We start from the raw sequence: 22,562 nt of genomic DNA on the forward strand, positions 1-22,562 counted from the left end.
TCAGTGGTTTAACTGTTTTTAAGCATGGCAATATCCTTTGGGGTTACTTATGATGATAAAGTAGACAGAATGCTGTAGTACTGAATGGGTTAACTAACAAATACATAACCAGTTGCTACAGACCAGAGGCTTTCAGGAATCAGTGTATGTTTTTTGCCCTGATGTTCTTACTGTACACTGAAGGAGGCCATGATTTGGATCTTGGCTGTGGGATAGGGTGGGTTCTCCCCCATCCTGAGATTCTGGATGGTTCTGGCTACTTTGGTGGCAGCCGGGGGCAGGAGAAGACAGCAGGTGGGCATCGTGAGCAGCAGAGATTCCCAGCTAAAGGGACTTAGCCACTGTGTGGCAAGTTGACAGGGAAAATTGGCAATTTTCCAATACTTGATTTATTTATGAAGTTCAGACAAATAGGAAAAACAACAGAGACTGATCTCAAGAAGTCTGAAAATATCTCGCTCCAAGCACCCCTTTAACCAGTGACTGAAATGTTTCCCCTGGTTCCCTGGTCCTCTGTGCACATCCTCGTGGATCAGTGTGGATTACTCAGGAAAATAGAACCCACGACATGGGAGAGGGAGTTCTGTGCAGCAAATTAGTTACATAGGAGATGAAAGAGCCAAAAGGGCAAAATTGTGGTGAGTAAGGCAATGCAGTGATTAGTGATAGTAAGAAGCTGCTCCCACCCTCAGGGCTGGAGGGAGTTGGGGAGGAGGTGCCTGCATCAGAGGGTCTGTATCCAGAGCAGGCTCCTGGCCCAGCAGCTGTCAGAGTAGGGACCACAGGGCAAGTGTCCAGACTCTGTAGACTCATCCTGCCTTTCATGCCTGTGACTCTGTTGTGCCATCTGCGTCATGTTCACCTGCTTATGATTGATCACCTGCTATCCCCACCATCAGGCTTCTCTGGTGGCTCAGAAGGTAAGGAATCCACCTGCAATGCAGGGTACCTGGGTTCCATCTCTGGGTCAGGAATATCCTCTGGAGAAGGAAATGGCAACGGACTCCAATATTCTTACCTGGGAAATCCCTGAGAAACAGAGGAGACTTGCAGGCTATGGTCCATGTAGTCACAAAGAGTTGGACACTACTAAGTGATTAAGCACATATACCCACCAACAAAATAGTAGTATGTTCTCAAATATATAAAATCACATCCCCCATGCTGTTTGCACACGGAAACTCATACAGGGTGCCTGACCGACCGTGACAGCGTCTCCTACTTTAATACAATAGACTTACCCCCTGCTTGGTATTTTTATCATAACACACTGAAACATATATGAAAATCGCCATTAAAACTTCATGATAATGGCAGACTCTATACTTTGAATGATCTGTTACCAAATTTCTTATGTAGTAAACTACGAAACATTACAAAAAAGCTGTTTTGTTCTAAGATCTTAGCAACCTGTTCTCAGACTTCTGTGCAAATCGCGTTGTAGTCCAGAACACCCTGTTCTGTTGTCCTGGCCGTGCCTATGGAAGGACTGTGCCCCTTTCCAGGGTCATTAGTGATTAGGGGCTGTCAGAGAGAGAGAGAGAGAGAGAGAGAGCGCGCGAGCCAGCCCTTGGGAGGGGGAGGGGCACAGACATTGGGAGTTTTGGAGAGAAGCTGAGTCTGAATGAAGCTCCTGCTCGTTGGGAGGCAGGAGATAGACATGAACTCTGTAACCTGCTCCCCTTGACAGCCAGGTGGGCAGGTGGGGGGAAGGTCTCAGGGACCCGGGTCTCATTCATGTAATGATGGGACTTGGTCTTAATGTTGAAGCTTTAAAATATATGTGGGAGCCTTCAAATCATGGGGCAGGGGTTTCGAACTGTGTGTGGCCAGAGTGGGGGCTCAACTGTTGATCCCTGTTGAATCATTATCCCCTGATCCTGAATAATGGAGAGGCAGATCCCCAGAACCCTTAGGCTGTCAAGTTCTTCCCCCTTCTGGTCATGGCTGAGCAGTGCCCAATCCTGAAGCCTGATCAGGGCATGAACTCTGGCCGTGACAGACTCTAGGGGCTGTGGCGGACTGACCTGGGTCATTATCTGAGTGTGGATCATTGTTTTGTTCTCAAAACCGAGTGAAAAGTAGTAAAATAGGAACCATAGGTGTCAGATAATAAGAGAAACTTAAAACGTATTTCTCATGTATTAAAATCTAGGTTCTCCTTGGGAGCTTTTATAATTCCTATAAAATATGGAGTAGGTTTTTGATGATTAAAAGTAATTGTTGTTAAGTAAGTGTTTCATAATTAGTTTAGTTATTTCCAGAGAAACTTTTCATTTAGAATATTTTCCAGACCTTTTTATCCAGAAATATGAAGTGTCAGTCATTTCAGTCATATCTGACACTTTGCGACCCCGTGGAGGAGCCTACAGTTTCCTCTGTCCATGGGAGTCCCCAGGCAAGAATACTGGAGTGAGTTGCCATTCCCTTCTCTAGGGGATCTTCCTAACCCAGGGATCTAACCTGAGTCTCTCACACTGCAGGTGTATTCTGTACCATTTTATCATGGACTTGTTCTTTTAGTCTTTTAGACATTTTACTAATCACATATAAGCACTCTTTTTTTTGAACACTTACAGTTATTGAGAATTTTGTTTATACTTAGTACATGTAAAGACACAAACACACTTAACTCTTGTTACCTTAGCACTTAATAGATTGTGCAGTAAATCTACTTGCACCTGACATGGCCAGATTTTGTCCATCTTCCTCGAGTTGGATTGTACACCCAACAAACAGCACAGCTCCATGTTTTGTTGTTCCTGTTTAGTCAGGACAAGAAATGCATGTAATACATATAAAATTGAGGCTTTATCACTCTGCCCCATGATGCCATAATTAATGTCTTCATTCCCCATGTTTTGTTGTTGTTGTTCAGTCCCTAAGTCATGAACAACTCTTTGAGACCCCGTGGACTGCAGCATGCCAGGCTTCCATGTCCTTCACCATCTCCTGGAGCTGGTTCAGACTCATGTCCATCGAGTCAGTGATGCCATCCAACCATCTCATCCACTGTCATCCCCTTCTCCTCCTGCCCTCTATCTCTGCCAGCATCAGGGTCTTTTCTAATGAGTTGGCTTTTTGCATCAGGTAGCCAAAGTGTTGGAACTTCAGCTTCAGCGTCAGTCCTTCCAATGTATATTCAGGGTTGATTTCCTTTAGGATTGACTGGTTTGATTTCCTTGCAGTTAAGGGTCTCTCAAGAGTCTTTTTCAGCACCACCATTTGAAAGCATCAATACTTTGGCACTCAGCCTTCTTTATGGTCCAGCTCTCACATCCATCCATGACTACTGGAAAATCCATGGCTTTGATGATATGGACCTTTGTTAGCAAAGCAATGTCTCTGCTTTTTAATAGGTTTTTCATAGGTATTCTTCCAAGGAGCAAGCATCTTTGAATTTTATGGATACAGTCACGTCTGAAGTGATTTTGGAGCCCAAGAAAATAAAATCTGCCAGTGTTTCCACCTTTGCCCTTTCTATTTGCCATTAAGTGATGGGACTAGATGCCATGATCTTAGTTTTTTGAATGTTGAGTTTTAAGCCAACTTTTTCCACTCTCCTCTTTCACTGTCATCAAGAAACTGTTTAGTTCCTCTTTACTTTCTGTCATTAGAATGGTATCATCTGCATATCTGAGGTTGTTGATAGTTCTGTCAGAATTCTATATTCCAGTTGTGATTCATCTAGTCTGGAATTTTGTATCATGTAGTTTGCATATAAGTTAAGTTAGCAGGGTAACAGTACAGTCTTGACGTACTTCTTTCCCAATTTTGGGCCAGTCTGTCATTCCACATTGGTTTCTAACTGTTGCTTCTTGTGCAGCATACAAGTTTCTCAGGTGACAGGTAAACCTGGTCTGGTGTTCCTATCTCCTTAAGAGTTTTCCACAGTTTGTTGTGATCCACACAGTCGAAGGCTTTAGTGTAGTCAATGAAGCAGAAGTAGATGTTTTTCTGGAATTACCTTTTTTTCTATGATCCAACAGATGTTGGCAATTTGGTCTCTGGTTCCTCTGCCTTTTCTAAATCTAGCTTGTACATCTGGAAATTTTCAGTTCATGTACTGCTGAAGCCTAGCTTGAAGGATTTTGAGCATTACTATGCTAGTATGTGAAATTAGTGCAGTTGTGCAGTACTTGGAACATTCTTCTGTCCATATGGGAATCTAGCCAAAAAAAAAAAAAAATAAAAAAGGAAACTTCATAAAGTCAGTTAAATCTGCCTCAAGAGATAAGATTTGATCAGAGGCCTCCGGGACACAGTATCTTAAAATAGGAAAGAGAAAAATGTGGGTTATATTTTGCATATTAATTATGTTGACTATTGTTTTCTTTTCCACTTTGTAAAACACTTTGTGTTACTTTATTGAAATAGGTACATTTTTATAAACTTTAATTTGTAGGCATCAGAGACCGCAACCCTACAAGACCTTTCCTTTACTGTCAGACCTGGTGAACTGTTAGGTGTGGTCGGACCTGTGGGAGCAGGAAAGGTAAGTTATGATGCCTTTTGTCAGTTTGATGCAATGCTGCAGCTCCTGTTAAATTCTCAGGGTTGAGCCCAGAGTTATGTGTGACACAGTTTGAATTAAGTGTATCTAGAAAAGTATTTCTCTAGGTGTGTTCCATGGAGCATTCATTTTACAAGAAAGTTTTGTGTTCAGATAAAATCTGGATAAATGAGCACTGTGTTTTTCTTCTTGGTGCTTCATGTGGCAGAGTTGGGAGCTGCTTGTGGGGAATTTGGTTGTCTCAGTGAAGGAAATTATCTATTTGACTGCTGTTCAGGATGGACAGAGACAATGGGGACTTCTTTTTATGTTAGTGGCCCTTCCAGGAAATCTGGAGGTCATAAAGACACTTACCAGAAGCTTTGAGCGTTTCCTCCTGTGACTCGACATGATTCTCTCAGTGCACGTGTAGTGAATGTGCAGCCACGTGCCGGACACATAGGTACAGATGTGAGCAAGTCCCTGACTCTCTCCTTTTCAGAGGCAACCAGGTACTGGGGTGAGACAAATACACCAACATATTATTTCAGCCCAGTGGTGAGTGCTCTGATGGTGTAGATACACATATACCACGTCTGAGTGATGCTGAAGATTTGGAGGAAATATGCACATGCTCTTGGTCTGAAACAACAAAATACAGAAATCTAATGTGAGATGTGGGCTTCCCTGATGGTTCAGTGATAAAAGAGTCTGCCTGCCAACTCAGGAGACACACGAATCTTCCCTGGGCCGGGAAGATTCCACATGTTCGGGAGCAGCTAAGCCTCTGCACCACAACTGTTGGGCCTCTACTCTAGAGCCTGGGAGCTGCAACTACTGAGCCTACAGGCTGCAACTGCTGAAGCCTGCCCATTAGAGCCTGTGCTCCTCAACAAGAAAACCCCTGTGCACTGCAATGAAAAGCCAGTGCCAGCAAAAAGAAATAAAATTAGAATGTGGTATGGCAGAAACCAACATGACATTGTAAAAAATAAATGAAAAAAATAAAAGAACTAAAAGTAAATTTAAGAAGTTATCTTTAAAAATGTGGAATGTGTACATGAAAGGGTACTGATTTCCTCTATGATGGACTTTTGCTCTGCAGACAGAACTCACTTCAGACTTCTTTCAATTAATCATCTTTGGATATATTCATCACACCTAGTTTTTTAAGAATAAGTGTCAAGAAAAGGATACCCAGATGCAGGAGCAACTGCACTAAACATCAGATGCAAGAAATACACATCCTGCTGGGTTGCTCTGCTAGAGAAGGATGTTAACATTCTTAATTACTCTTTGCTGAGTAGAATTTAATTTGGGGGATACTTGGGCAGAGTAGATAGTTTATGCTATTAATATGTTCCTTTTCAGCCATTGTTTTCATTTCAAAAACAAATTTTCATTAGTGTTATTTTCTTTCTTTCTTTTTTTAGTCTCAACTGTGAGGGCTGTACTTTATCCTGTTCTGAAGGAAAGGGTTCTGTCGTGTATCAAGCACCAGGGTGGGGTCGGCTGTGCTGTGGGGCGTGTTCTGTCCTGAGTGCACCCTGTTCATGTGTGTATGTGTTGCCGTCTGTTGCAGTCGTCACTGTTAAGCGCTCTGCTGGGGGAGCTGCCCCCGAGCCAGGGGAAGGTCAGCGTGCACGGGAGGATTGCGTATGTTTCTCAGCAGCCCTGGATGTTCTCAGGAACTGTGAGGAGTAACATTTTATTTGGGAAGAAATATAAAAAAGAACGATATGAAAAAGTAATAAGGGCTTGTGCCTTGGAAGAGGTGAGTAATGACTTCTGAGTTGCATATACTTGAATTTCAAATGATGATAGTGGTTTAAACTACAAGGTTTGTTAAAAGATCTTTTTCAAAAAATGGATTTTTGAATGTTGCTTAATATTTAAGTTGGTCTTCTGGGTAAATATGCAGGCATATTTACATATGCTGCCATTTTAATCCTTATGGGATAATGACATTCACAGAATACCTTTTCTGGAGGGGGTGCTTGCTTCTTTCTGTGAAGTTTCATTCACTTTCAACTTTTTAAAATGGAAAGTTACAAAAGTTTACAAAAATAGATAGCATGGTGTAATGAACCCTCGTGTACCCCCCCACCCCCGCCAGCTTTAGCTAGGATCAGCTGGTGGCCAGTCTCACTGCATCTCTACCCCTGCCCTCTGCCAGCCCCACCCCGATCCCAGAGTATTGTGGAGCAGATCTTAGACCTCAGATTAGTTCATCTGTAAACATTTCATTAGTTTTCTCTAAAAGACAGGAAACCTTTGGGGAAAAAATTCACTACTTTATTTCACCTGAAAAATACCTCAAATTCCTGAGTATCTCCAACCTGCTGGTCTGTGTTTACATGTTGTTGATCATCTCACTGAGAAATCTTCACCATTATTGGAATCCACACAAGGTCTGCCCCCTGCACTTGACCGATGCCTCCTTGGTCCCTTTCAGTCTGTGAGTTTCTCGCTCCACTTCATCTTTGACTTGTAATTCATTATTTACGGAAACTGGAATGGTTTAAAATTTCTTTTTAATATTGCTTCATTTCACTGAGGGAGAGATTATTTTCAGAAATGGCATTGAGTTTCACAGAAAATGGTGAGATGAAAGGTTTAAACTGTATGTTGGGATTTCAGTAAGATTACTGAATAAATAATGAGAACTAAACTGATAGGAGAATGCAATTTGGCAAAAAGAAAGGAAAAGGTTAAATAATATTAAATACTATGTTACTTTCTCAGGCTGTAAAAATCAGTGAATAATAGCATTAATGGTCTCCCCCTGGGGTCTGTTTAGTTCAGTCTGGACATCTGACTGTTCTTTTGTACTGTGAGGAAAAGGCAGGGACAGATTTTCAAAGGTGTGGTATTGAAGGCTCCAAACTTGCTTTCTGAGAAAATTGTAATTCTCTTCGAACAATGGTTTGAACATCATAGGTTAGTTATATCAGGTGTGTGTGCATGCTAAGTCACTTCAGTCGTGTCTGACTGCAGCTCTATGGACTATAGCCCACCAGGCTCCTCTGTCCATGGGATTTTGCAGGCAAGAATACTGGAGTGGGTTGCCGTGTTCTTCTCCAGGGGATCGTCCCAACACAGGGATGAACCTGGGTCTCTTATATCTCCTGCATTGGCAGGTGGGTTCTTTACCACTAGTGCCACCAGGGAAACCCTATATCAGGTGAGTAGCATTTTACAATGATATGGACAAACAGAATTGCTTGTTTAATGGGCTTATTTCTTTATTCTGGGGTCTTGTTCAGGGGTGGTTGTACATTTGCAGAGATGATGTCAAATTAGCAGGGATGAGCTTGATATTTATTAAATGGTATAGATACTGTATAAGTAAAGAAGGAAAAGCAACTGTAGAACAGTGAGAAGAATAGCTCCCATTTATTCAGAGTTCACATGCAAATCATTTTTCTCTTTCACACATGTGCATGCACACGCACAACAATGTTTTTGAGTTATTCATTCTTTATGAGTGGCTTTGATATTCCCTTCTTCATTTTATAGTTAATAAAACTGAGGCCTGGAGAGATGAGGCACCTCATCTCTACATTTGCAGCTCAAGTTCAGATCCTGGGGCCGATGCTTTGCTGCAGCCTCTTGGGAGCAGCATGGACAGTGTCTGGGGCTTCACCCACCCTGGGGCGTCTGTGCAGCACAGACTCTGGTGGGAAGGGGCCCTGCAGGACTGGGCTGCACAGAGATACTTCTGTATACGATGTGATGTTTATAAACATGGACTGCTCTCCTGTTCTCTGTGTAGTTGGGACATGGAATCAGGACTCCTCGTGCACATTTCCTTCTTGGCAGGAAGGGAGGGTCAGGGTAGAGAAGTAACAGAGAGCAGAGCCCTGACCTTGACTTGATCACTTGCCTGCTGTCACTTTGGACATGTCTTGTCACCTGCCTGGACCTCTAATGTTTCTGCAGCAAAACGAGGACATTGGGTCAGAGGGTTTCCAAGAGGTTTTGCTGCTGCTCTGAAATGTCATCTATGTGTCTGATTAGTAAGGGGTCAGCAAGGCCTTTACAATACCTGGGAACCACTTAGTAAGTTATGAGAGGCTCTGCTTATCTCCTTTTGGATTCCAGGTATCAGTGGATGGACATAAGGAAATCTCAGTAAATAGTGGCATCCTGGAGTCAGTCTGGCATGTAGACAGAGATGGCATGTAGTAGAAAGGGCTTGGCCTTTGGAGAGAAACCGTTCTGGGTAGTAACTCCAGGTGTTTGTCTCAGTTTCCTTTTTCTTAAATGGGGGAGGGGTGAAATTACTGTAAAGGCTATAGGTCATGCCTGTGAAATGTAAACAAGCCAGGATTTCAGTAAATGGTGGCTATTATTATTACTATTCTAACCTTTTTCTCTCCATCCATCCACCCATCCATATAAATATAATAAAGATTTCTCCTTACTCTTCTTCCTATTCCTACCTCCTCCAAATCTGAAGGATAAAACAAAAACCAAACATTTTTTATATTACATCTGTTAATAACAACTAGATGTATTATACCAGATCTAATTGAACTAATCCTTTAAGTTCATTGAGCTGAAAACTTTTCTGTAACAAAATAGGGAGACATGAAGTAATCACACTGGCAACATAGATTCAGGCTGATGACATAAACTCCAAGGTCTAGGAATCAGAAGGTTCAGGAATTGAGTCCCAGTCTCTCTGTTGATCAGGTGTGTGGTTTGGCTAATTGATCCTTACAAGCCTGTTTCTTCATCTGTAAAATGGAAATAATAAAACTATCAGCCTCATGAGTTTGTTTTGAGGATGAAATCTGGTTGTGATTTTTAAAGACCTGATTGCTAGGGACATAACAAGCACTCTGTAGGTATTAGAATGATTTTGAAAATAAATTAACTCTTAATTATAAGCTCAGCCAGTTTTTGGTAAAATTACAAATATAAAATGTGATATGTAAGAAAGAAGGTACCTGAATATTTAACTTACACTGTTTCATTTGATATTTCTATAGGTGCTCTACACATTGTACATTATATAAATCAATAATAACAATATTCTATTACCATAATATAAGCAATGTAGTATGTAACATTTGTCTATATGTTATCTTTAACCACTGGGAAGCTTTTGAAAATATTTAGTCAACATGTATTTAAAGGTATCAAATTGATAAATTCTAGTTTTTAAAGGTATCAAGTTGATAAATTCTAGTTTAATATTTTCCCACATTTGGACATTTTCTTTTCAGAGTCCCTTGAAAATCTTAGGTTAATAAGTGTGTTCCTTCTGTGTCTAGGTGTAGAGGACTTCAAGTCTTGAGTTAGTGTTGCCTTTGTTTCAAATATACTCTTCAGTCATCACCTGGGTAGCCTGATGCAAAAGAGCAGAAGACTATGAACTGACGTGACCTTGTTCAGATTCCTGCTCTTTTGTTTAACAGCTTACCGTCCTCAGACCAGTGATGTGACCTCACTCAGTCTCAGTTTCCTCATCTGTGAAATGGGGCCAGTACTTCCTGTGAGCTTGTTGTGGGGATTAGAGATAATCATCATCAGGGTCCAGCACAGAGCTTGGTGCACAGATCTTACCCCCAGGAGCTGAGAGAAGCTGTGTGCGTGTGTACAAATGATGGAGCAGAATAAGATGGTCCTTCATGAGAGATGAGAGATGTAAACAGAGCCTTAGGAACCCAGCAGGAAGAGATGAGTCCAGGATGGTTTCATGGGAGAGTGTGTTTGGGCTGAGCCTGGAAAGATGGGTGGGATATTGACAGGACGTGAGAGGAGGGGCGATTCCATGTGGAAGAAAAGCTGTGAAGGGAGGTGTGTCCTTCCCACTGCTTGACGCGAGTCCAGTCTCTTGTGCCAGGGCCTTACATCATGCCCGCATTGACCACTTCAGCAGTCTGCTCTGAGGTGTCTCTACTGTAGGTCTCCTCCATTGCTGAAGGCCCTTGATGTGCTTCTGGGAAGATGGCACCAAACCTGCATCATCATTTCCTAGTTTGCCTCTAGTGTGTGTGTCTGCTGTTCAGTGAGAATTGGTTATATTTAACTTACAATAATATAATAATAAAAATAACTTAGAAAGGGATGACAGAGGATGAGATGGTTGGATGGCATCACTGGCTCGATGGACATGAGTTTGAGTAAGCTCTGGGAGTTGGTGATGGACAGGGAGGCCTGGCGTGCTGCAGTCCAGGGGGTCGTAAAGAGTCGGACACGACTGAGGGACTGAACTGAACTGAACTTAGAATAACAAACATGAATAAGAACACCTTCCTGTCAATGGAAGGAGCGGTAATATATTCTCAACTCAAGCTTTTCCTCTTTAATCTAATCAGAAAATGGTGACTGAGAAATCAGCTTGAATTTGTTTTATTTCAAATCCTCCAAACTGTTTTTCCTCTTGGTGGCTTGTTCATAACTAATTTGCAGAGTCAACAACACTCTTGAAGTATTACTACCTGACTCGGGGATAGTTTCTTATGTCCTGAAAAGAGAGGCCACAAGTGCCTTTTCTAGAATGTGGTTAAGATTGCTATATTATAACACAGTGCTATTTTAAGAAGAAAACCATTTGAACAACAGAAAAATCAAAGCTTAAAAACTAAGTGGAACAGTTTGCAAGGACTGTCAAAAGTGAAAGAGAGGCCAAGTAATTCTGTGTGTGTGTGTGAGAGGCTGAAAACATAGCTCATGTTTTTTAAAATGAAAACCAAAAGCAAGGGATAGTATTAATTTCTGAGCTCAAGAAAGAAAGAAGGTGAAATAATGATAAATTGTGAGGGCTTCATCTGCAGAAAGGAACAGCAGAAGTGAGGGCTTGAGTGAGGGCTGCATCTGCAGAAATGTACTGCTGTGCATCCTATGTTGATGCCTGAGGGGTTTAGCAGATAAAACTCCAAACAAACTGCCTGTGTCAAAATGTGCCAAGTCATAACTATAGGCAACCTAAGACCTCTAATATAATACTGTGTAACTTAAGCCCGATTTTTTTATCTTGTTATTTTGGGAATGTTCTTGTCATCTTTTCTTTTTTTCCCCATGATACTCTGGGAAAATAGGCTGATTTGTCTATTTACTTCTTAAATAATATTCATATATAACTTTTGATTGATTCCCAGATCTTCAAGTTACAACTTCATTTCCTTCTTAGCTTTGGGTTTTTCCTGCATCCACAAACAAGCATCTACTTAGTTCAGCTGATCTGCTGGGTGTCCCTTGAGCACACTGTTTCTTTCCTTTCAGTTTTCCTGCCCAACTTGCTCTTTCTGCTCCCATTTCTTGTACAGACCTTGTCTGTCACTCTGTCACTTGCCTTAAGTATCACTGTGAGGACTCGGGTCAGGTGTTATCCCTTCTCTGAAAGTGGGAAGCTGAGGCCGAGATCAGCAAAATGTCCAGTTGAAGACACACTCTTTCCCTGATAAAACAAGTTCTGTGCCTTCACCAGCCTGGACCACCAGCTCTCACACCTGTATCTCTAGCACAGACCTTTACACTTGCATGTCCAGCTGCACCATGACATCACTGAGAGGTTATCTCAGTGTGTCCACAAGTGAAGTCTCCTAAGACTGTATCCCGCATCTTCTCCAACTCAGTAAATGGAGACCCTGTTCTTCCCTTTCCTCACCCCAAACACCACATCCTCTTCTCTTACATCCCACACCCATCCCGTGAGCAGGTCTTACAGACTTCACCTTTCAAATGTGTCTGGAGTGTGACCTCGTCTCTCCATTCCTGCTGCTTCCACTGTGGTCCTGACCACGGTCATCTGTCACCTAGATTCTTCCAGTAGCCTTCTCATGTGTACCTGCCCTCACCCTTCCCCACTTACTGTTTTCTGCAAAGCACAGGAGTGATACGTTAAAAACCTCAGACCACATCAGTCTTCCCCTCCCTCTCCTCTTCTTACTGGAGTGACCCCAGGCTCCTCCTGCTCTGTCTCCGTCCTCACTCCCCTGATTCTCACTTGGCTCTGCTCTCCTGCCTCCTTGTCCTGAACCCCTTGGGCATCTCCCCATGGCCCCTGCACCCGCCCCTCCCTCTGTGAGGAGCAGCCTTTCCAGGTCTCCCTGAGCGCCTCCCCCTCCCCTAGATCTGCTCACACTCCCTCTGATCAGAGCCCTCCGAATCCAGTGCACACTTAACTTCCCTCCAGTCTCCACCCCCCTGAGCTGGCTTCCTTTTCCTTCTTGTCCTCAGTACTTGTGCTCAGGTTATTTTCCATATTGTCTGTCTTCCACCATGGAAAGAAACTCTAGGAGCTTTGTTTCTTCACAGCTGAGTTCATAGTGCCCAGAGCAATGCCTGTCATATAGTAGATCCTCAATAAATATGTTAAAATGGTCAAAAGCATAGATGCTGTGAAAAACTACAGAATGAAAACAAAAAACACGGAGAAGTTTTTTTTAAATGTTCAACCCATGAACACATACCCATTGCTGTGGCTTCCTAGGTGACTCAGTGGTAAAGAATCCACTTGCCAATGCAGGAGACACAGGAGACATGGATTCCACCCTTGAGTCTGGAAGATCTCCTGAAGGAGGAGATAGCAACCCACTCCAGTATTGCTGCCTGGAGAATCCCATGGAGAGAGAAGCCTAATGGGCCATAGTCTATGGGGTTACAAAGAGTCGAAAACCTCTTAGCAGCTGAGCATGCATGCATGTTCATCAAATACTTGTATGAAGAACTAATGCTAAACATTTAAGATGGTAGGAGAACACATTTTAAAACTTTTTTTTACCACCCCCCCCTTTTTAATCTCTGTATAGGATTTACAACTTTTGGAGGAAGGAGATCTAACTGAGATAGGAGAACGGGGAACCCCACTGAGTGAAGGACAGAAAGCCCGGGTCAGCCTCGCCAGGTAAATGGGGTTTCAGTTGCCATCCTGCCCCTCCTCCTCCGTGGCTCCCAGTGGACGTGAGCACACAGACTGCGCTCACCGGGTGGGTCTGTGTGAAGCAGGGTCTTGGTTCTTTCCCTGGGCTCCAGGAAGGAACATGAAGTTGTTGGACACCATCATGATTCAGAGATGAGACCCAGGGAGTGTGAAGTGTCCTCTCCTGACGTCTCTCTACGTTTTCTAGAGCCGTGTATCAGGATGCAGACATCTACCTCCTGGATGATCCGCTCAGCGCAGTGGATGCAGGAGTCAGCAGGCACTTGTTTGAACAGTGAGTTTGCTCCTGTTTTCTATCATCTCTGCTTTCCAGGAACCCTGTAGAGATCAGGGAAGGGAGCTCAGGAAAGCCTTTGTGCTTCAGGAGACTCAGTCTGTTCTGCTCTGGTGTCCCTCTCTCCCCTCCCTTCCTTCCACAGAAGATCCATCGTAGAGAAATTTTGCATCATGATGAGGTCAGGATAGGAAAATATAAAAGGTGCTTCCAGTGTGTGGAGGCCAGTGGAGTCTGTTCTTTAGAGAGTGAGGGATAGACCGCAGATTACCCCTGCTACTTGATGTTGATAATCAGACACTGTGGATGGATCCAGACACCAGGAATAAGAGAGATGATGTATGTTTTTTAAATCAGAGAGTGAGACTCTATAACTTGGTACTTGGCTTCCAGTTCTTTTCCTCCATCATTTTTTTAAGGCACATTAGAAGTGAAGTTTTCGGTACTGACAGAAGGCTTCCATGGAAAGAACTTGTTGGTTTACACTTGTTATTATTTCACTTTGGAAATAAAGTCTTTATTAAGTCTAGACTTAATAAAATCCTAAAAGATGAAGCTGTAAAAGTGTTTCACTCAATATGCCAGCAAATTTGGAAAACTCCCCAGTGGCCATAGGACTGGAAAGATCAGTTTTCATTCCAATTCCAAAGAAGGGCAATGCTAAAGAATGTTCAGACTACTACACAAGTGTACTCATTTCAGATGCTAGCAAAGTAATGCTCAAAATTCTCCAAGCTAGGCTTCAATAGTACATGAACTGAGAACTTCCCAGATGTTCAAGCTTGATTTAGAAAAGCAGAGGAACCATAGATTAAGTTGCCAACATTCATTGGATCATAGGAAAAGTAAGAGAGTTCCAGAAAAAACATCTGCTTCTGCTTCATTGACTACGCTAAAGTGTTTGTGTGGATCACAACAAACTGTGGAAAATTCTTAAAGAGATGGAAATACCAAGACCATCTGACCTGCCTCCTGAGAAACCTGTATACAGGTCAAGAATTAACAGTTAGCATTGGACATGGAACAATGGACTGGTTCCAAATTGTGAAAGGAGTACATCAAGGGTGTGTATTGTCACCATGATTGCATAACTTCTATGCAGATTACATCCTGCGAGATGCCCGAATGGATGAAGCTCAAGCTGTAATCAAGATTGCTGTGAGAAATATCAATAACCTCAGATATGCAGATGACACCATTCTTATGGCAGAAAGTGAAGAGGAACTAAAGAGACTCTTGATGAAGGTGAAAGAGGAGAGTGAAAAAGTTGGCTTAAAGCTCAACATTCAGAAAACTATGATCATGGCATCTGGTCCCATCACTTCATGGCAAATAGATGGGGAAACAGTGGGAACAGTGGCTGACTTTATTTTTGGGGCTCCAAAATCACTGCAGATGGTGACTGCAGCCATGAAATTAAAAGACGCTTACTCCTTGGAAGGAAAGTTATGACCAACCTAGACAGCATATTAAAAAGCAAAGACATTCTTTTGTCAATAAAGGTCCGGCTATGTAGTCAAGGCTATGGTTTTTCCAGTGGTCATGTATGGATGTGAGAGTTGGACTATTAAGAAAGCTGAACGCCGAAGAATTGATGCTTTTGAACTGTAATGTTGGAGAAGACTCTTGAGAGTCCCTTGGACTGCAAGGAGATCAAACCAATCCATCCTAAAGGAGATCAGTCCTGGGTGTTCATTGAAAGGACTGATGTTGAAGCTGAAACTCCAAGACTTTGGCCACCTGATGCGAAGAGCTGACTCATTTGAAAAGACCCTGATGCTGGGAAGGATCGAGAGCAGGAGGAGAAGGAGGCAACAGAGGATGAGATGGTTGGATGGCATCACCAACTAAATGGACATGGGTTTGGGTGAACTCCGGCAGCTGGTGATGGACAGGGAGGCCTGGTGTGTTGCAGTTCATGGGGTCACAAAGAGTTGGACAGGACTGAGTGAATGAACTGAATCTCCTAATACCAACACATTGGACATTAGGTATCATGTGTGAATTTTGGAGAACAAAAATATTCGGTCTATAGCAAGTTGTCACAGATGGGGTGCTTAAAGATTAGAAATTAATTTTCTCACAGTTCTTGAGTATACAGGTTCAAGGTGTGGGCAGGTTTAGTTTCTCCTGAGAACTCTCTCCTTGGCTTCTGACCACATTCACCTCGCTGTGTCTTCACATGGTTTTCCCTCTGTTTATACACAACCTCTGTCTCTGTCCTTTTTTTAAAAAAAAAAAAAAAAAAAGAATTGTTTTTATTGAAATATAGTTAATTTATTACATTGTGTTAATTTTGTACAGCAAAGTGACTCAGTTATACACATATATTCACTCTTTTCCATTATGGTTTATCTCAGGGTATTGATTATAGTTCCCTGTACTATACCATAGAACCTTGTGAGACGTTTGAGGAGCTCTGAGCCCTGGACACTAGGATCTGGGATTCCATGTCCACTAAACAGAAGTCATTAGACTTTGGTGGAACCTGCCCATGTATAAAATGTGCTTAGTGTTGGGGTGAGGAAGAGCTGTGGAGATGGATGGTGGTGAAGTCTGCACAACAATGTGACTTTACTTAATGCCACTGAGCTATATGCTTAAAATGGTTAAAATGGTAAATTTCTTATTATGTATACTGTAACACGCACATACAGAAAACTGCATAGTAGCACTGAATCTTTGAGAACACGGGGAAGCAGGACAGGTAACACACAGCTATGGCCTCCAGCTCTCTAATCTGACCCGCCTTTTCACCCTCTCCTGTTTGTGACTTGATGAATTTTCCATTAGAGAAGTGCTTTGTGTCTTGTCATAAGTTGAGTGACAGGAGCTCGTGCTGTGACAGGGATTCCCCACCTCCACCCTCCTGGCATCAGTAATATCTCAGCCTCCCTGTTTCCAACACCCTGCCCTAAACTCAACAAATGTCTGTCATCCCCTCTTGTGAGCATCTGCACAAGTTCCCCATCACTGCAGGAACAGTTTCTACTGGTGGTTGCATCTGTGTCACAGGGAGGGATGAGCAAGGCAATTGGTGTCAAGTACAGTGTGCTGATTACAAGAGGTCTCTTGAGTTCTTTTTCAAACACAGGAGATATTTATAAAGATCCTCTAAAATATTTTGGGTGTACCACTTTGGATATATACTTGATAGAAGCAAGGTTAAGATTGTTGTTTGCTAATCAGAGCTACATTCTCTAGGGTGATGTAAAGCAGAGAGCAGGAAAGTATTTTAGGAAACCACTCAGCAGCGACTGCAATGTTCTCAAGTTAGGAAATTGGATGGAGCAATATTCTATGAGAGATGATGGTCATGTGGAAGCTTAGTAATAGGAAGTGTTTTGTAATTAAGAGTGAATGAATCACACTTCTACTTAGCATTAACAGTTTCCTTCCATCATGAAGGAAAGCCATTCAGGTTTGTGAGTTTTACTTTATGCTGTGAACACTAAATGGGTTCTGTCACCTACAGAAGGTGAGAAGCATTAGGTGAACAGATAGAGTCTCATCATGCCATGGGGATCATGCTATGGGTCCTGTTCTGGTTCAGTCCCACATTGCCAGACCCCTACCTCCTGCATCATCAGGTCTTCAGGTCTGCCTTGACCAGACTCTCCCGCTGCTGTCTATGCAGCTCACCCTCCTGCTCCAGCCCTTCTTAAGCCCCCCACCCCTCATGTTCAGGAAGCAACTCCAGGTCCTTAAACAAAGAATGGGCTTCTTTGCTGTCTTCCCCCATCAGCCTTTCCAGCTCATCCCCACACCTACTCGGTGTCCAGATGTGCTGGCTCTGTAGGGGTCCTTTCTCACCCCTTTCTGTCTGTACATACTGGTCCGTCTGTCCCAGAGCCAGGGAACAGTGTCCCAGGACACAGAAGGTGGAAGATGGGCCCTGCTGTTCCCTGATGCTCCTCCAGGGGGCACCTGTGCCCTCTGTCTTCCTACAGCCCTTAGAGGGTGTACTTGACCATTTATGAGTCCCTCCAACCACCCCTAAGCTGTGAATGCAGGAAGGCGCCTCAACCCAGTGCAGGCCCTCTGCACCTGCTGTGTCTTCTTCCAGGATGTCTTTCCACATAGCCTTAGAGCTCCTGTGTCTCCCCATCTAAGATAGCAGCCCCCCCTTGCTTTCCCTACAGAGCACACATCACAGCCCCATATTGCATTTCTCTATACTCATTCAGTGTGTTTGCCTTTATGTGGTGCAAAGTATTGTCTGCTTTCTTGACCTTGATGTAGGTCATATGAGTGGCACGTCAGTAAACCTCTGCTGATTGAATGAATGAAGGTGGGGACTCTGTCTTATTTGTATCCCCTCTATCACGGATGTGTCTCCTTTTAACATAGTCCTTATGTAGGATTATACTGTGTTGGCCAAAAAGTTCATTTGGGTTTTTTCTGTAAGATGTTATGGAAAAATACAAACAAACTTTGTGGCCAACCCAACAAATAGGATCAACACAGACCTTGTAGAGAAACAACACTTATACAACTTGTTGAAACAATTATTTTTATGACATGACTTGGAAATTTCACTTTCATTTTTCTTAGAGATTTAATGTGCATGCTAAGTCACTTCAGTCTGACTCTGTGCTACTCCATGGACTATAGCCCACCAGGATCCTCTCTCCATGGGATTTTCTAGGCAAGAATACTGGAGTGGGTTGCTGTGTCCTTCTCCAGGGGATCTTCCCGACCCAGGGATTGAACCATGTCTCTTACGTCTCCTGCATTGGCAGGTGGGTTCTTGCCCAATAGCGTCACCTGGAGAGAGATTTGGATAAAAAGCATTATTTAGGAAGCATTCACCCTGGAGGAGGACACGGCAACCCACTCCTGTATTCTTGTCTGGAAAATCCCCATGGACAGAGGTGCCTGGCAGGCCCATGGGGTCTCAAAGAGTCAGACACGACTGAGCGACTACTCACAGGAAGCATTCAAAGCCATCAGCTGATCACTTCATTGTAATTATCTGTATCTCCTCATCTATGATGGGATGTTCGGAAGAAAACATTTTATACCTTTTGGGTTGCTCCATCCTGGACTTAACAGCCCATCAAATTTGATTAACATCCATCTTTAGGGACTATTGGTAGGTTATTATGAATTAAGAAGAAATAATTTCATTAAAAGCTTTAGTGCTAAGTGTGATGAGGGGGTTACTCAGTCAAGAAACTTAGGTAGGAAAACCAAACTGAGACCTGTCAAAGGGAAAAATGACTCCTTTTGGACTTAGTGAAGCAATGGTGTGTGTGTCTACATCCTGGGCTCTTGCTTCTGATCACAGACCCAGTGTCCAGAGTGTCCCCTTAGGACTTTTCTGTCCTGAATCCAAAGCACAGGGCCAGTTGTGGGTTCTGAGAAGTAGAGAAGGGAGCTGACATTTACTGGATGGATTGGTGGTTTGATTTCTCAAAACATGTGGATGAGTTGTCACTGATGCTGTTCTGAGATGAAGAAACTGAGGTTTAGTCGCTCGTCCGATGTTGTCAGGCTCGTGAGAGGGACTGAGCTACAGTCTGCTGCCTCCAGACTCTCCATCTGACTCACTCACAGGCTGAGCTCTGGCCCAGGTTCCTGTGATTTGACCTGCAAGGGGCTCAGGCTCCCAGAGTACCTGCCTGGAGCCCTGCCTGTGGTCACTGGGGCCCTGGACCTAGTCAATCACTTCCCTGGAGGGTTGTGGACCCTGTGGGTTTGAGACTGAGTCTTAGTTCCTAGGGGTCTGCATTTAAAATGTAGGAGCAGATGGAGGAGTTATTGTAAAAACACACTTAAGGTTGGAAGCTGAGGGGGGTTGTTGGGCTGCACCCAGCAGGCCTGCCAGACCTGTGCTTGTCCAGCATAGACTTAGGAAAGAGCCCGGAATCAGTGCAGAGACACAGATGGTTTAATGATTAGGTCCACCTTACACTTGCGAAGGAAATCCTGGAAGGACATCCACCATTTGAGGCCCACGTTGGGACAGGACACCGTGGCAGTCTTTGCTCCCAGGAGAAGTGGAGAGCAGGGTGGGGAGATTACCTGTCATAAGGGGAGTTGATGTTAGGTTGGGCCATCAGTTACTATGAAAACCAGCAGAGGGTCATGCCCCTCCTGCCCCTTTGACAAGCATCATGGAGGGTTCTGATCTAAAGCTAGAACAGTCATTAGCTGGACTCTGGGACAAGTGTGTAGGAAAGTTAGTCACATGAGTAGGGATAGGTGAAGCAGGCACTGGTTAGGCAGGGGATGTACATAGAGCAAGAGAATAGCCATCTTGGGTGGTCTGCTCACACAGGGGTCTTGACTAAGAGAACTGGTGTGTCTTTTGAGCCATTGGATGATTCCCAGTGTGATTTTCATTTTTTCATTTTCATATCTGGAAGGTCTTACTTCCTGGATGGGATAGAACATTGTAGAGACTGATGGAGGCCACGCTAGCATTCATTTTCTTACTAATACTATTTGGGAAGAAGTGCCTAGAAAATGACCTCTGGCAAAAGTTACCAAGAATCAATTAATCCTTTGTTGTTAATATGTACATCATAAATCATAAATAATCACCTAAATACTAAGAAAAAATCTACAGAGTTTTATATGATATAGATCCCTGTTCTCCCATTCCCACATAATGATAAAATAATGTTTTAGTTTGGTCAAGTTTTGGAATCTCAGTATTGCTCTATTATTTTCCATTATGAGACATATAAATTATTGCTAAGCTGAGTTTTAGGAAAAGAAATTTAGCAAGTGCCTCCTTTAATGAACTGTTTTTAAAAATTTTTTAGCAGAGCTAGAGTCAAGTTTGCTGCTGATAAATTTGAGGACCTACTTGTCATCATTGACATATTTGTATTTAATTTAATTTTTGTTTATTTGGCATTTAAAACATAGACCTTAGCTATGTTGTTTTTGTCTCATTATACTTTCAAAATATGTGTTTTCAGTTTGGAGCACCCCCATTAATGTGCTTTTGCATACTGTACCTTTTACATTTGTAGGTGTATTCGTCAGGCCTTGAAGGAGAAGATCACAATCTTAGTGACTCATCAGCTGCAGTACCTAAAGATGCAAGTCAGATTCTGATACTGAAAGATGTAAGTAGTTTCTAGAAGTCTGGGGAACTTGCTAGCACTCAAGTGTGTTGAAGATCAGGCCTCCCAGCAGGTCATTCTCTTTGGATTCAAAGTAAATGCCCCTTACTCAGTTTTACTCTCCCTTCTTCTCAGAGTTGGTGTTCATGTCTTTGAAGATGAATCTGAAGACCTATAGAAATGTCACTATTACACTCCAAGCCACATAAACCCTAAAATATAGAAAAGTGCTACTGCAGAGTTACTAAATTATCACTGTTCTAGTGAAATTTTTAAGGATGCTATTTTATGTAAAACTTTCCCCCCCTTTCCACAACTTAAATCAAAGAGTATTAATTGGAAATTAGAGATATTAAGACCTGATTCTATACAGGTGATTGTTATACATAGTTTGCTGGAAGAGCATCTTCTATTAACACCAGAAGTGAGGCTGGGTATCCAAGCACCTGGGTCAGAGATGCCCACTCAGCTGGTGTCTCCAGTTGTTGGTCTCCCTGCCCAGGTCTCTATATGCCTGATACGTGTGGGAGCCTGTGCAGCAGGAGGACAAGGCCCTGCCTTCACAGGGCTCCTGTTCTTATGGGGATGGATGTGACAAAGCAGGAGTGAGGGTGACATCCTGGCTGCCTCCTTGAGGAGCTGGTGCCCCCCGGGCCCTGAGTGACAGGAAGGTGGGGTTCATGCAGTCACCTGGGGGAGGGGGTCTGAGGCAGGGGGTCCTCAGGAAGGAGCAACTTGGAAGGTTGGAGGAACAGCAGGAAGACCAGCATGTCTGAGGAGGGTGAGCAGGGGGGCATGGAGGGAGCTTGTCCCCAAGCAGTGGGCAGCAAGCCTGAAAGTGGGATGGAAGCCTTGAACAGACCAGAGCAGAGGAGGGATGTGGTCTGATGTGGGAGCTAAGAGATTCCTCTGATGGTCATTGGAGGGGTGACAGCAGAAGCAGTTAGAAGTCTTAGTAAAGCTGAAGAGACGGAAGTGTGAGCTTATGCTAGGAAGTCAGTTTCTAGAGCTGCTGTAACAAAGTACTGCAAACTGGGTGACTTAAAACAACAGAAGTTTATGGTCATCCTGTTCTGGAGGCTACGGGTCCCAAATCCAGGTGCTGGCAGGGCCGTGCTCTCCCTGAAGGCTCCAGGGGAGAATCCTTCCCTCCAGCCTCTGGTGTTCACTGGCCTTCCTTGGTGTTCCTTGGCTTCCAGCTCCAGCACTGTGGTCTCTGCCTCTGAGGTCACATGGCCACTGCCCCTGTGTTTGGCTGGGTCTCTTCTCATAAGGACGTCAGTCATGTTGGATTTAGGGTCACACTACTCCAGTGTGACCTCATCTTAACTTGATTACATCTGCAAAAACCCTGTTTCCAAATAAGGTCCTGTTCATAGGTGTCATGTTTAGGGCTTAAACATACCTTTTTGGGGGCCACTATTCAATCCACAACTCCTAGCATGGTTGGCAGTGGGGTGGAGATCAGTGAGAATTTTTCAGACTTGGTGGTGGTTTGATGCTTCACTCCTTGGCTTGCTGTCTTTGTGTCTTAGCACCTCCCTTGTTAACCCTTGCCTGTTCCAATCCCTTAGTTAGATCCCTCACTTATTGAATGAATTTCTGCCCTAAGAAAATTATTAAAATGCAGAACCCCTGCTTCTCTAGAAGCAGTTCCATGTGTTGACTGTTAACCACTCTTTCAGGAATGGGGAGCTCAGGTTTCTCAAATTTGATAGCAGTTAATTTCATATTTGGAAGAGGGTGATACTAGAGTGAAAACTCCAACATTGACAGTGTTATAAACACAGGATCAGTGGGCAGGAGAATAATCCATTTAGC

General features: G+C 43.4%; 1 protein-coding gene across 1 annotated transcript in view; it reads left to right on the forward strand.

The window, feature by feature from the left end:
- LOC110127204 (ATP-binding cassette sub-family C member 4-like) overlaps nucleotides 1–22,562 on the forward strand; it is a 209,737-nt gene that overhangs the window by 39,919 nt on the left and 147,256 nt on the right. Inside the window, 6 exon segments of the mRNA XM_020877316.2 lie at nucleotides 4,406–4,495; nucleotides 6,075–6,266; nucleotides 13,258–13,352; nucleotides 13,576–13,662; nucleotides 20,649–20,713; nucleotides 20,716–20,744. Of these exon segments, the coding sequence (XP_020732975.2) occupies nucleotides 4,406–4,495; nucleotides 6,075–6,266; nucleotides 13,258–13,352; nucleotides 13,576–13,662; nucleotides 20,649–20,713; nucleotides 20,716–20,744 (558 nt within the window).

The sequence above is a fragment of the Odocoileus virginianus genome, chromosome 8, assembly GCF_023699985.2.
Source record: "Odocoileus virginianus isolate 20LAN1187 ecotype Illinois chromosome 8, Ovbor_1.2, whole genome shotgun sequence".
Taxonomy (NCBI): Eukaryota; Metazoa; Chordata; class Mammalia; order Artiodactyla; family Cervidae; genus Odocoileus; species Odocoileus virginianus.